The sequence below is a fragment of the Electrona antarctica genome (assembly GCF_951216825.1).
Source record: "Electrona antarctica genome assembly, chromosome: 13".
Classification (NCBI taxonomy): domain Eukaryota; kingdom Metazoa; phylum Chordata; class Actinopteri; order Myctophiformes; family Myctophidae; genus Electrona; species Electrona antarctica.
The window spans coordinates 25,134,233-25,148,328 of NC_136794.1; the positions used below are offsets into that span (position 1 = coordinate 25,134,233).

General features: G+C 41.4%; 2 protein-coding genes across 3 annotated transcripts in view; both read right to left on the reverse strand.

Moving 5' to 3' along the window:
* The window catches only part of ptpn4a (protein tyrosine phosphatase non-receptor type 4a), a 110,003-nt gene extending 106,105 nt beyond the window's left edge, over positions 1 to 3,898 (reverse strand). Inside the window, 1 exon segment of the mRNA XM_079518444.1 lies at positions 3,312 to 3,898. The gene's annotated coding sequence lies outside the window, so the exon portion shown is untranslated.
* Positions 3,899 to 9,441: 5,543 nt separating this feature from the next.
* Positions 9,442 to 11,711, reverse strand: tmem177 (transmembrane protein 177). Of its 2 annotated transcripts, none has more exons than XM_079518390.1 (3): positions 11,560 to 11,711; positions 10,621 to 10,782; positions 9,442 to 10,480 (listed from the first exon to the last, which is right to left on the reverse strand). In XM_079518390.1, exons 2-3 carry the CDS (start codon positions 10,726 to 10,728, stop codon positions 9,749 to 9,751), a joined length of 840 nt encoding a protein of 279 aa, XP_079374516.1. In that variant the 5' UTR covers positions 10,729 to 10,782; positions 11,560 to 11,711; the 3' UTR covers positions 9,442 to 9,748. The 2 variants fall into 2 exon arrangements, with proteins under 2 accessions (XP_079374516.1, XP_079374515.1); XM_079518389.1 differs by having other exon boundaries at positions 10,621 to 10,861.
* Between the last annotated feature and the right edge of the window lie 2,385 nt (positions 11,712 to 14,096).

Genomic DNA, 14,096 nt, shown 5'->3' on the forward strand with positions numbered 1-14,096 from the left:
CAAATTCAAGGCTATTGGAAGAAACCCTGTCAGAAAACACTATAGGCTCAAATGTGAGATCTTGGAACCTCATTAGCCTATTTAATGTATTGAGTTTTAATTGGAGCCAGGATGTAGGCACTTTTTGGAAATTCATATAACAATGCAATTTAAAGGTGAATGAGTTCAATAACAATCTAAAGAAAATCACTTTAATTGTTGTCTACAGAATGTGTCTGTACTCTGTAGATATTAATTGTGGACTAACAGTAAATGTACAAGATATATGCACCCAACTCAGTCAAATTACACAATTGACCAAATAATTTATGAAAACTGTAATAACAACACAACTTTTCAGGATCCAATCACATCCAATTTATATAATAAATGCAATTAAGCCTATAGCTCCAGCCTCCAACTCCCATTCTGCTCCCCAAGGGATCCCCCTAAATTTGCAGGTGCAGTTTATCCCCAAATTAAGCTATACACTCACATCATAACACTGAGGACTGGTTCATGTGTGTGACCTAGTAAAGTAAGTGTCAGTAAAGGCAGGTCATGACTTCAGGAAACTTGAGCAGAGCACGAAAAATGTAAGCCACAGACTAGATGAGATTATTTTCAGCTATACAATTAGAATAATTTAAAGCAACAAGACAGTGTGAAACTATAAATTCAAGGTGTAAAAAAAAAAATGGGGTACAATACACTAAAACAATACTACCACATAGCTAAAACCTATTTCAGATTTGTATTATTACATCATTAACACATGTTTTACCATCAGTAAATTTGGTATCTTTGATTATTGATCATTATGTGTAGAAGGTCCAACTCTCCATTGTTTGTCTTTAAATTGTAGATAATCCCCTTATGTTTGTTTTGTTTAAGATTCAATAATGTGAGGGGAATCAATAGCTATATTCACCACGTTCTAAATCTAAGTTTCAAGTGTGACATCACACTTGCGGGGAAACAAGTGAACAATAACTGTAATAATTGTTGAAAACAGAGTCACACAGCAATTTGACCACTGTAAATTACTGCATCATGATATTCTACCTTTTACAACCTGCTATGTCTAGAACAGAGAGAGAATCCTATGTCAACAATGAGCAGAAATTGTTTAAGCCATTACAGGTTTGGGAATGTTACAAGCTACTAGCCTGAGGCCAGTAATTTCCAGACCACAATAATCCTTGCTAGCCTGGATTTAGAATAGCACCTAATGGAAAAGGTTTGGGCAAGATCAACTTTCAAAATATGTAATATGACAACATTCATTCCAAATACAGGTAGTTATTTGATGCCCTGCAATCAATTAGAATTTAGAAACCTTGCAACTGGAATTCAAGGAATTTGACTGATATGAGTCTTACATTTTGGTTTACAGTGATCACCCAGAATTAGAACAGGTTGTAATTCTAATTATAGACTGCCATCAGTTTGGTCGTACTCAGACACAGACTCATTTGAGGGCTTATACCTTACCTCTCTAAGTGTATAATATTACTGATGTTGCCACGTGTGGTTACTGTAATTTGAATCTGTATCTGAATTAGTCACTATGCTGTGGCCATTAAAGCATCACTTCTCAAAGTGGAGTCTACTCTCTAGGGACCCCCAGGGGTCATGGGGACTGGGGACTACGCATCATTCTGACATCCCGTTAGTCTGACTACATGGCCGGTTATAACAGACTCAACCTGTGGCTTCCGGTGCGGTTAGGGTTAGGAACATGGTTAGTATGGGGCCAGTCTGGGGTTCCATGGGGTCACCAGTAAAAGTAGTTAATGTAGCACCACAATCATTTGAAGTACCACTTTATCCATTTATATGTTGGCTATTCCACAATGCCAGATCTACAAGATCACAGCTGCGAGCTTGTTGTACATCTGCTATTTTTGAACAAATTTGGGGGGATCACAAAATGTTTGGAAATGTTTGAATAATTTGTGAGGGGGGGGGGGGGGGGTCACACAAATCTTCAGGGGGTGCCTGGCCTGGAGAGAAATAAAAGTCAATAATGTGGGGTCCCTGGCATGAAAAAGTTTGACAACCACTGACTGCATAAAAGACATTTGAAAATGTCATTACGACAGGAAAGAGAACATGTACCATATTCCATATGTATGTTGTCTCAGCAATGACAGCCAATTAGCAAGGATCTGACTGACTGCGACCCAAAAGATGTGGCACGGATGGTGGAGGATTACGTCATCGAAAAAAACAAGAGGACGTTTCGTTAGAGCTGTCCTCACATCCATTCCAAAGCACATCATTGATGGGCTGTGGTGGTGGTCAGGTCTGCCATACCTACCTGAGTAAACATCGAATCATTCAGTCTAATGATGCATGCAGTAAAAGGGGACTCACAATAATTGCAATAAAAAGATTTAACAATAGGCCTTCTTCTAGTGAGTGCTGTTTCTACTTTTGTAATAAAGGGTGAATAATATGAACTGAAATTACGTCATATTCTTGCTCTTGCCGAAGAACATGATAGCTGAGCCTGTAGACGTGAATGCGTGTTGGCAATATCTGTGCCACTGGATCGAATGAGACAGTGGGTAACGCAACGCCGAACAATACCTCTGGAACTTGCCAACCCCCTGCTGACTGTCCAAAAATAATAACCATTAACACAATAAGGCTGTTCAAAACGAGCTCAACTAGAGATAGCAACATTGCAGCCAAATCGGACGCCCACCAGCTTGCAACATCCCTGCAGGACTTTAACACACGAATAAATAAGAGCTCTATATCGGGTAGTTTACTGCAAAATAGGAACGTACACGCCAGGTGTCCGTAGAATACGGTTGTAAAATGTATGACATCTGCAACATATGTAATGCATGCCTGTTCTGCAGCCACCACAGAAAGTATTAAAGCTGGGAGACATTGAATGGGCTAAAGTAACAGTTAGCTAACACCAGCAGCCAGCGGCACACAACGCTGGTCATTTTATGAATAGACTTCCAATGTTTTGAACAAATTAAAGCTCACAAGTATATTGCAAAGAACAGCATTTGATTTCACGTGACCACAGCCTTGTTGGGCTTCATTATCTAGCTTCGGTTGTGCAAAACAGCAAGTTGGGGGAAAAGTGACAGTGCTAAGCTAGCCTAGCTAGCTAGTTTAGTTGACTGTCTTCTAAAGAAGATCCTTTCATAAGCCATACAAAAATGACGTATAATTTTAAACAGGGAAAAGTGACGTATCGACCCGTGTCGACACTTTCTCAACAGAAAATACGTCTTTTTTTCTTTCTCTCTCTCTCTCTGCCTTGCCCGAAGCTCCACCACGGTCTCGGGACCTCCAGTCCTTACCGTCATCAACTGTTCCAGGGGCGTCCAGTTTTTTTGAAGGAATATGATTTGCTGTAGAAGGAAATGGTTCGTGTCGGGGTGGCACGGAACCTGAACATCCAAGTTCAGTTCACCCGCTGCGCGAACTCTGCTGCCGACCACCGAACCGGAGCAGCATCATCATCATCTTCATCACTACTTCTCCTCCTCCTCCTCTCCGAACACATCCAACAGACCGCCGGGGCCTCCTCCTCCTCTTCTTCCTCCTCCTGGCTCGATCCTCACACGAATAATCCACACGCCAGAAGAAGCCCCCACAGTAACCATTGGCTAGATACAACAACAACCAGTGGGGGGATTTCGGGCTGGAGAAAATGATATATCCCGTAATTCCACGCGCTCGTACGAAAGGCAAACGCGAAAAGACGATGTGGCCGGCATGAAATGTCAGGACAGATGACGATCGGACAACATGATAGACTGATATTGCGTCTCTGACTTTCTCTCCCAGGCCAGCAGCAGATCCCGTCCGTTGTCAGTTGCGCGCGTGTGTGTGTGTGTCTCTCTGCAGCTGCTTGCCTGCCTGTCTTGCAGCACAGAGGGGCTGATCATCAGCATAGCAACGTAATGGCGCAAAGCTCACAGCTAGCGCCACCAGCGCACAGGGGCGGGACCACGGAGCGGGAGGGAGGGCGTTTGTTTTTAAAGCTGTAAACTCCGTAGTACGACGGTGTAGCTTACCCACAAGAAGAACTGATCTGCAAGGTGACAAGTTGCAACCAGAGGTGGAACGTGACTTTATATCTACAAGCTCACAACTCACAAGGTGCCACATTACAAGCGTGTAGAGCCGCTATTTAGTAGTAGGCATATATTTAGATGCTTAGGCTACTACAGTACATTTTTGGTATTGCTACTTTTACTTAAGTAAAATAAATAAATCTAAGCGTGCAATTTCCACCATTGCTGACATCAAGGGAGGGGGGCAACAATGACAGGCGTAGTTAAGAGCCCAATTAAACCTATTTTAAAAGTCCTCACGCAAAGGAGAGAGAGATACAGCTGCCAAAACATTTTTATTCAGGTCAAATCTGCTCATGAATGAGTGTGAGACAACAGGTCTGGTGATATACAGCCTCTCAGTAAGGAAAGCCCACAAACACAAAAGATACTTTATTTTAGTCAAGTGGTGGTTGGGGACTGGGGTGTGTAAACAGAATGACAGAGAAAGCATGGGTGTAATAATAGCCTACAGTTGTTACAGTGTAAGTCATGTTATCTTCTATTATTGCCATATGGGATGACTGAAAGAAGATATCTCAACCTCCACACCATACAATCACGGCCACCACATACTACCACACACACACACACACACACACACACACATACACACACACCCTGGAGGTAGGAGGCTCCCATGAAAGACAGCATTCCAAAAAAGAGACAAAAATATAATACAAACTAGAAAAAGTGCTCCTCAGAGAACAAGTCTCCACCAGGTCAGGAAGGTTATCGTGGGCCAGCTATGTTGATGGAATATGAAGAATCGGTCAGATCCATCTTGATAACGTGACTATAGAGATCATTTGTGCCGATTTGTGTGATGATTGGACAAAATCAGTAGGAGTAATATAAAAAATGGCCTCCTGGTGGTGCTATAATAGGGCAATGTCAAAAGGGTGGCATTTGTTCCTCAATTTAATGTGAATGTGCGTGCAAAGTTTCACCGCAATCGCACGTTGCGTTCATGATTTGAGGCTTTTTGTTCAAAACGGGCCACTCATGCAAACTTTAGATGTCAATCTTAGGGAATCAGGATGGAATAGGAAAATTCTAACAGATGCGTCTTGATCACATGACTATAGTGTACCGATTTGCAGAAAATTTGGATAAAGTCTGAAGGAGTAATGTAAAAAAAAAAAACGTGTTTTATATAAGTCGGCCTCCTGGTGACCATGCAGGGCAAAGGTTTTTCCTTGTCCTCTGAGTCTAGGGTCTAGGTGGGAGTGCGCATATTACCGGTAGCCTACAAAGTTTTACGCAGATCCATGCAGGTATAGGTAAAAACACGAATCGGCCTGTTATAGCCTAGTGCCACCATGAGGCTAAATTGAAAATGTTTACGTGGTATTTCTTATCAGCCTATAGTGGGAATGTGTTCACAGAAATCACACTTTGTTTTTATGTGGCCATTATGTATACCGTTTTCACCTTAGCACCACCCACCTGAATTTAAGCCTCGCCCACAGCTGTGTGTTGTATGATTCATAATAGAGGAGGGATTAAGGGATTGATTAGGACAGGTTATGATGAAAAATTGTGTATTTTCGATTGGGCTCAAATGCTTTCAGCTTTCAGGAAGAAACCAAAAATCGGACCCGTCTGAAGTGAGTGGTGCTGTACTGTACTGTACTGTACTGTACTGTACTGTACTGTACTGTACTGTACTGTACTGTACTGTACTGTACTGTACTGTACAAGCCCTCCTCCCCGGCCTGGGTGTCTGTGTGTTAGGCTGTGCAACAGTGACACTTGGTGGTGAACAAACGCTATAACGCTATTTTCGTGCTTGGACACAGCCAGGGACACAGGGACACAGCCACACACATAGCTGTCTATAGGAGTGGTTGCACCACTCAAAAATACACAGGGAAGAGTCGGAAGACATATTTGAATATTCTAACCACACCTGGGGGTCTAGGGTATTAATGTTAACTCCATTAGACACATACAAAACAGAAAAAGTAGGCCTACAAGAATCGCGGCACTCCATCTATGCCAAACAACCGCAATTGTCCTTGTTTCCATTTCAACTGAACTACTTACCAACTATTAAATTGTACAATAACCACTTACTCATACTATGAAGTTTTTCATATATGAAAGTGGTCAAGTGGAATCCACTTGACTGGATCCACCAGAATGTAGGCTATTGTGCAAAACTGTTTCAAAGTCACATGCAGAAACTGGTACAGAAAAAGTCTGATATTGTTGTCATCCAAGCTAAAGAGCATAGGCCTACTCGTGACGCGAGACCTACTAATGTAATGATTTATGTATGTTGGTCTTCTTTTAGTCTTTATGAGAAAAATCAGGACTTTGGCCTAAAAACATTCTTACATCATTCATGCTGTTCCATCACTGTCTAGTGTCTATTACCTAATTTACCTTGCCTGTAACTCAATATAAAAAAACTGCAACTGCCATGAAAATCATCTTTAAAAAAATGTCATAAACGGAACCGTATCCCTCATTAGGACAGACCAACGCTAACAAAACTGGGGACACGGAATGTGGGCTGTGCTGCCCCCATGTGGCTTGGACAAGAAATGTCACTCTTATAGGACAAACAATGGGCCATTGTAACTATGCTATTGAGGGAAGCCAGGGATGTAATGAAGTGCTGAAAACAAGACAATAAGCCCAGTGTTGTTGACATACTTATGCTGAAGTCTACTTTGTAGTCAGGGAAATTGCAGGGTACACTTACAAATTCAGTGAAAGTTGTCAAAAAGTGGATATTATTCTTGCACATTAAATAACTTCCTTATTCCTTATCAGCATTTTGGGTGCATATTTCCAGCTTTGCAAAGTGACAATAAATGAATATCAGAGTGTTTCAAAGCATTATGCTCTGACCGATTTTTGAATCTTACCCACACTGCAATCTTACCTGCAATCAGTCAGTCAGTTGATTTAACTCTAAATGTAAAAATTAAAAATAGAACCTGAAGGAATGCAAATCCAATGGCAACGGCAAATTAATCCTAATACATCTTCACTTTCACCTTTTGACTTTCACTTCTCTCCTACAATCTAGGGCCTAGCCCTAGGCTATACAATAACACTAATAACACCTTCAAATAAGAGGCTTGCAAGGCATTTTGTTGTTAGCACAATCTCCATTCACAGATTACGTATATTGCAAACTTAAAGTTGACCTACAATTTTACTAATCATAATTCATAAAACCATACTACTAAAGGCACCATTTTGCATCAACTTCTACTTTAATGTCTACTTTAACACTGCAATGCAAAGGCATCAGTGTCTATCTGTAAGTGTTAATTACATGCTTCCATATTTAGTTTGGCCTGCAGGGCACGAGACCAGAGATGTGATTAAAACACTATATTTGAACCTCATTCATATGCAGACAGACAACCCTGGGCACTAACTATATTATGTTGTGAGAATGATGCGTACTATAGCTACCTATGAGTAATGAGTGGAATTCCCCAGTGATATTAATATCCTAAAACAAAAGGCTCAGAGATAACTGCTTCATATTGTTTGCAACCAGGGGTGCAACAATTAATTAAACTGATCTTTGGTAGGCCTAGTGGAAAATAATACAAGCATCGCATTTTCATGTCAGTTACGTATGCACATGTGGACATCATGTACAACAGCTCCTTGAAGAAGGGGATAATGCTGTATCGCTTGCACTTCCATATTTACACAGCAAACACAAATACAAGACGTCAAAGCGCTAGTTCATTGTACATTACCGGTACAAAATACATTCTAATATGTTTAGATTTTAGTTTAGATTTGCATATGGTGGTACCACACACCAGGTGCAGTGCACACTTGTATTGGCTGGGCCTAGAGTTCTGAAATTCTGCCCAAACCCGACCCAATGTTTTTGAGCCTGGGCACTGGGCAGGGGCCCTGTCCAGAGCCCGGGCAGAGGCCTTTTGTGGCGGTTCTGGACAACCGTGGGTCCGACCGACTTGTGGGCGCACTGCACTCCCTGTATGTGTGTGTCGAATTTGAAGTCGGTGGGCCGGGCCTCGGGCTCCATGAAAATAAAAAAATGACACCCGTGTGAAGTGAGGGGCGCTAGTAACAATATATTAAAGTCTAACTCGTGTTGATTACGTGATGTAATGGTGATGTAAAACAAACGGTGCAAACACAAACATTAAACGCCATTAACAATAAAGAGACAATATGACATAATGAGGCACATTATGTTTCTCTTCATTGTCAATGGCATTTACAAAACAAACATTGAACTAAAGACAAACATTAAACCTATGTATGGGAGGGGCTGGTGCCCTTCAAAAAATATATATTGATTTATGAAATAATAATAAAAAAGAATAATTCTGTTCTGTCTGCGTATATATCTATTATTAAGATGGTGCTGACTGGCGTTTCACTTTTACTCTGATAGAGTTCTCGAATTCTTCCCAAACCCACCCGCCCCAACGTTTTCCGAGCCGGCCCAGTTAGGGGCGGGTCTTAATTTTCAGGCCTGTTGAGAACTCTATTAGCTGAAAACCCTGAAATGGAACTTTAGGTCATTGTTAAAGATCTAAACCAGAACAATTGTGTGCGGTGAGTTTGTCGAGTCCTTCAGTTGATATTGTCTAGAAAAATGCTTTGTGTTTCACTCAATATTAATAATGTTCAGTGATGAAGGCTGGATAGCCGAAACATTTGTGATCCATGTCAATATGAGGAATATGGAACAATAAAAAATGGACTTTTAATTCTGAGTGGGACCCTCCATGGTTTGATGGGGGGGCTGGGTCCACAGCTTAATGACTTAACCCATTTAGACCTGACACCAGTTTCTAGAAAATGTCTAAATCATGACAGTTGTCAGAAAAGTTAAAAACCTGTTTCTATGTCAGTGGTGCTCAAAGTTAAGGAACCCAAAAATATGTAATTGCTGAAAATATGTTGTTCCAGGGAACCCTCAGAAGCAAAGGTTTGAGTTAAAAATGTTCGCTCTGAAAGAATATATATTCAATTTTTCAAAAATAGCAGATCTACAAGCTCGTAGATCTACTATTTTTCAATAGCTAAAGTATAACATAATACTTAAAACACCAAAAGGGGTTCCCGTCCAGAATGGGTTAAATGTGCATCAAAATCGGTTTATCCACTTGAGCCTTATACACATAGGCCATTTGAAAACAGTAGAATCATAAGCTCACAATGGTTTGCTTTGTGAGCTTGTACCATTTTAACAACACAAATCTTGTATGAGGGTCCCTGGCACAAAATATTATCAGATGGGGGTCCGTGGACAACTACATATTCTAATTTCCTATGAGGGTCCTTGATATGAAAACGTTTCAGAATCACTGGTCCAGAGGACAAGGTTGGGTGATGGACAAAATCAAATATCACAATATTTCTTACCAATTTAAAATACCAAAATCGATGTTGTGGCGATCATACTGTATTGTGGCAATAATATACATTTTCTCTGTAATATCCTTTTCTTCCAAAATAGCAAGTTCTACAAGCCCACAACGTGTTAAAGGCTATTCCGGCTATTATTTTTACTTAACAGAAAAGTGTAAAATAGGGCTCATGTTATTAAAACACTTATGCGATATCACAATGTTAGGACATCCAAAATTCCAGACAATATCAATATAATATACATATTGCCCGTACGTCCACAATGTCCAGTCTGTCTCAACCCACTATTCTCATGCTTTCTCCTCCTTCAGCAGATTGAGGATACGATCCCTCCTCGACGTGTAAGGTGCATGTTTCAGCTTGAAGAGGTGAGCAGGGAACAGGTTCCCGTTGAACGCATACATCTCTTCTCCCTTCTGTCCCATCAGTGAGCGGAGCGTCTTGTTCCTGGACAGGATTTTGTCATAGAACTCCACCCCTCCCTTGGCGTAGGCACAGGACAATCTAGCCGCGAGCTGGTCCGTGTTATAGTCTGTCCACTGGCTTATGGGATCCGAGGTGAGGAAGTACGACACGGCACCCAGCCCCAGGGCCGCAACATTCGCAACCGCACGGAGCAGCACGGGTCCAGTGTGGAGCGTAAAGACCTGCTTCAGAAACACGCTGTAGACCCATACTCCACCCAGACAAACGGGTGCCACTGCAGCGGCCACAATGGGCCCTCCGGACTGCAAGCGGGCAACTTCTCGCGCTATAGCAAACTTCTGCGCCTCAGAGGATAAAACCAGCGCTTGCTTCAGGGCGGCACCAGAGTCACTGTCCCATTCCACCACTTTGCCGTTAATAAAAACGGTGCGGTTGGTGATTCCGGCCGAGTCATCGGCTGTGCTGTTGAAGTTGGCGGGGACGCCGATATGAGCCCCTGCCGGAAGCCAGGGGACACCAGCACCAACTGGGTGGAAGCCAAAAGAGGCGAACGCAGAGTACTTCTCGGGTGAGCTGACGCCATAGTCCTTCAGCACCTAAGAATTATTAGATTTACGAAATACAAGGTAAGAAGGCATCCCAAAACACATTAGTCATTCTGAAGGTTAATTAACAATGTAAGCGTTATAATATACTGAAAGAAATCCAAAACATAAGCAATGGTGTATGTAATTACCTCCTGGAAGACCTCATTCAGCTTGTCAGAGAGGCTGGCTGGCTCTCCTTGATGCCAGGCCTGGTAGAGCTGTCTATAGGACTTGTCAGGGAATACATGGTAGAACATGTTGGCCACAAACACCCCACTGCAGCTGGCAATGAGCAGAGGAGTGCGATACCTCTGGAGAAGCACATTATACTTGAGGAATGAAGAGGCCATATTTTATTATAGATCATGTACAGACATCAGATGGAGAAATCTGTGAAGAAAGACAATCACAGTAGTTTGTGAGTTAACCACATACATAAATGACCCCTTGAAATGAAATGAAATGATTACTATATTTACCCAGGGTATCTGGGCTAAGCTCAAGAACTTGTTTCCAGCCAGGCCCTGCTCATAGAACATTTCATCATAGTGGTTCAATGCCTTGTTCAAGGGCACCTTAAAACCTAGCCTATAGACAGGGGTACCCCAGGGCTCTATACTAGATATTCTAGTATTTCTCTCAGATCTACCACAAGTAATTTGTCAGTTTTGTCAATAGGAAGCGGTTAAGAAAGCACTATTTTATTTGAATTGTTTTGTTGCTCAAAATACGGACGCAGGGTAAGGTTAATACCATTATAAGCATGTCTGATTTTGGTTGAATTATTCCCAAGTAATATTTCATAAGTAATGATGGGTGACGGAATAATAGTCAGTTCGACTGAATAGCATCTAACGTTTTACGTACGGCTGCACATGAAGACATCCATTTGAACATTCTCGGTCTACGACTCCCTAACTTTCTTATTCTGATCTAAACAGTACAGGACAATCAATGACAGCAATTCATCGAGGGTGGCCACACTGACAACAGATGATAACACGATAATAAATAATAGTTTTAAATCGCTGTGATGTATTTGCCAACAATAAAGGAGACGAGACAACATATTTAGAAGAAAAACTTACATGGTATGTACAGTATGTAGCCTACTTAACTTCATCACAAGGACAGGAGCGAGTAGCTATGAATTACACAGCCGGAAAACAGATGAGTGCTGTTGTTGCGCGACAGTTTTACGACATACGGACATACGACCATACACAACACAACCATACCAAGGCTCTGAACCATACACACAACTCTTCGTTCGAGATCCATTACATTTATTTTAGCTGCAATGAAATCCATATGAAGTACGTCCATTTAGTAGCAGCTTCCGAAATGTAATAAGATCAATATTTATTGCACAAATTATAGTCTAGGCTAGCCTATGCTTTATAATCATAACCATAAATTGTCGTTTTGTAGTTTGAGACAAAGGTGGTATGGAATCGTCCACCAGGGGTCGTATTTCATGCAGAATAATCAGGGTTTTACTGTGGAAAGCTTGGTGACGCGAGGTTAGGGTTTTACAGCAAGCGCCATTAAATAATAAGGGTAAAACTAAAACAGGATAGGTGGGTACTCCGGTACTGCATGGGCATTGGGAACTATAGGACCTCGATGTAAAATTCAAAATTTGGAAAGCTACAATAACACTGCAGAGCTTAGTCGACCTGCAGCAGCAGTGCTACCGAGGAAAGCAGAACTGAACAGTCCATAACAGAATACATCAAATTAAAACAGCAGCCAAAGAATACTGCAACAGATCAGATAAGACTAGACTCAGAGCAGTACAATGCATAGGCTAATACAGAACAGAAGAGAATAGAACAGAGGGCAGGCTATTGGCCATATTCAGACCACAGCCATCTTGCCAGCAAGGTGGTGAGCCTACCTATCCAAACAGAAAAGTCCTCTATCTCTAATTATATTAAACAACGTCAAAATCACCAACATCGCAGCTGTAGGGAAAGCTTGAATTGTCCTCTTTCAATCTGTAAAGATTTTGTTTAATAAAAATCCACCGTAGACATGTTATGAGCTACTTCCTGTCAAGAAATTCCTTGCAGATGATTATTAGTATCAGAGTATGGAAGCGCTCGTTATCAGTAAAGCAACCTCCTGCTGCCTGCTGCACTATGTGCACATTCAAAATAGGTGCTATGGGCTGTTGAGTCTATATTCAACGAGCGCTTCCCAACTCCAACACTTGGAGAAAAAAAAAATCACATGCAAGGAATTTCTTGACAGGAAGTAGCTCATAAAATGTCTTGTGAAACAAACACTTTACAGATTGAAAAAGGATAATTCAAGCTTTCCCTACAGCTGTCTATGGGAAGTATATCACCGATAGGTAGCACCTTGCTGGCAAGATGGCATCCAGGCAGATCAGTTCCTGTCACTCTGTGGGTAGATTGCTCTGTGGGTTGTGATGAATGATGCATTTTTGCATAGGCCTATTTGTCATACGTAATTGTTTCAGATCTGAAAATAAAAATGTTCTTGAAAGTAGGCCTACCCATTTATCAGCTTCAATTTGATAGTGTTCCAGTTCCACATTTGTCTTCTTATTTCTTTATGTCCATATCACATCTGAAGAACTGGACAGACATTGGACACCCCTACTGAACAAACACTGCAGTGATTATAGACTATAGAGCTATATATTTCACACTTATTTTAACAAAACATGCTTTATGTATGTGACATGTCAAACTAGGGGGTTTTCATGATTCTGAATCCATTCCAAGCATTAGTTTTGCACAAAAAAACACTCCTTGAGCTAAAAGCGACCATAGCCACTTGCCCAAATGTGCCCAAATTCCCCAAAATGTGCTGACCTCATCCCATTTGTGATGATTGCAATGACCATTTTTAGCCCAAGGAGTGTTTTTTGATACCCATACAAAAGCACTAGGCTTGTTTACATTGGGGCCTTCAAATCATCAGAACATTTAATGAAATACAAATCTATACAGTACAATGCAAAAGAAAAAACTGTTAGAAAACAAAGGAATATGTACAGTAGACAGGGGGGGGGGACATCACAGTTTCATCCATGCAGGTTATGTAAGCCTACAATGCATTTACCTTTTCCCAAAAACTTCACGGTTCTGAGAAGCAATTCTTTGATGGAGCTGGTGACTCAATTTCACAGTCTGAAATAAGGAGATTGATTTTTGTTCTGGGCACCCTACACGCACGCACGCACGCACGCACGCACGCACACACGCACACACACACACACACACACACACACACAAGAATAGAATATGTGTACAGTTGCTGAGAAGCAATGACCTGTGTTCCTTTGAGGTGCTCGATACGTGTCAAAATGCCCGCAAGCCATTATTAAATGTTAATGTGCGGCTGAGACTGCTGGGGCTTATGCACAGAATGCAAATTAATGCTGGAGTCAGGACAGGTATTAGTGGCAAGACGACCAGTTTGGTATGGGTTAGGGACTACAACTGACCCATAAGGGACCCATTTGGTTCCATTTACACTCTGTGTTACTTAAGTAAAAGTAGCAAAGGAATTAGTATAAAAGTAGGCCTATTGGTATCAAAATGTACTAAGTAACAAAAGTAGAAAGTAATCATTATACAGAATGTATAAA

Coding starts and splice junctions, on each gene's coding strand:
- tmem177 (XM_079518389.1), bottom strand. CDS start 10,821: ATGGCCTCTTCATTCCTCAAGTATAATGTGCTTCTCCAGAGGTATCGC. Junction 10,481..10,620: donor TGAATGAGGTCTTCCAGGAG/GTAATTACATAC, acceptor AATAATTCTTAG/GTGCTGAAGGACTATGGCGT.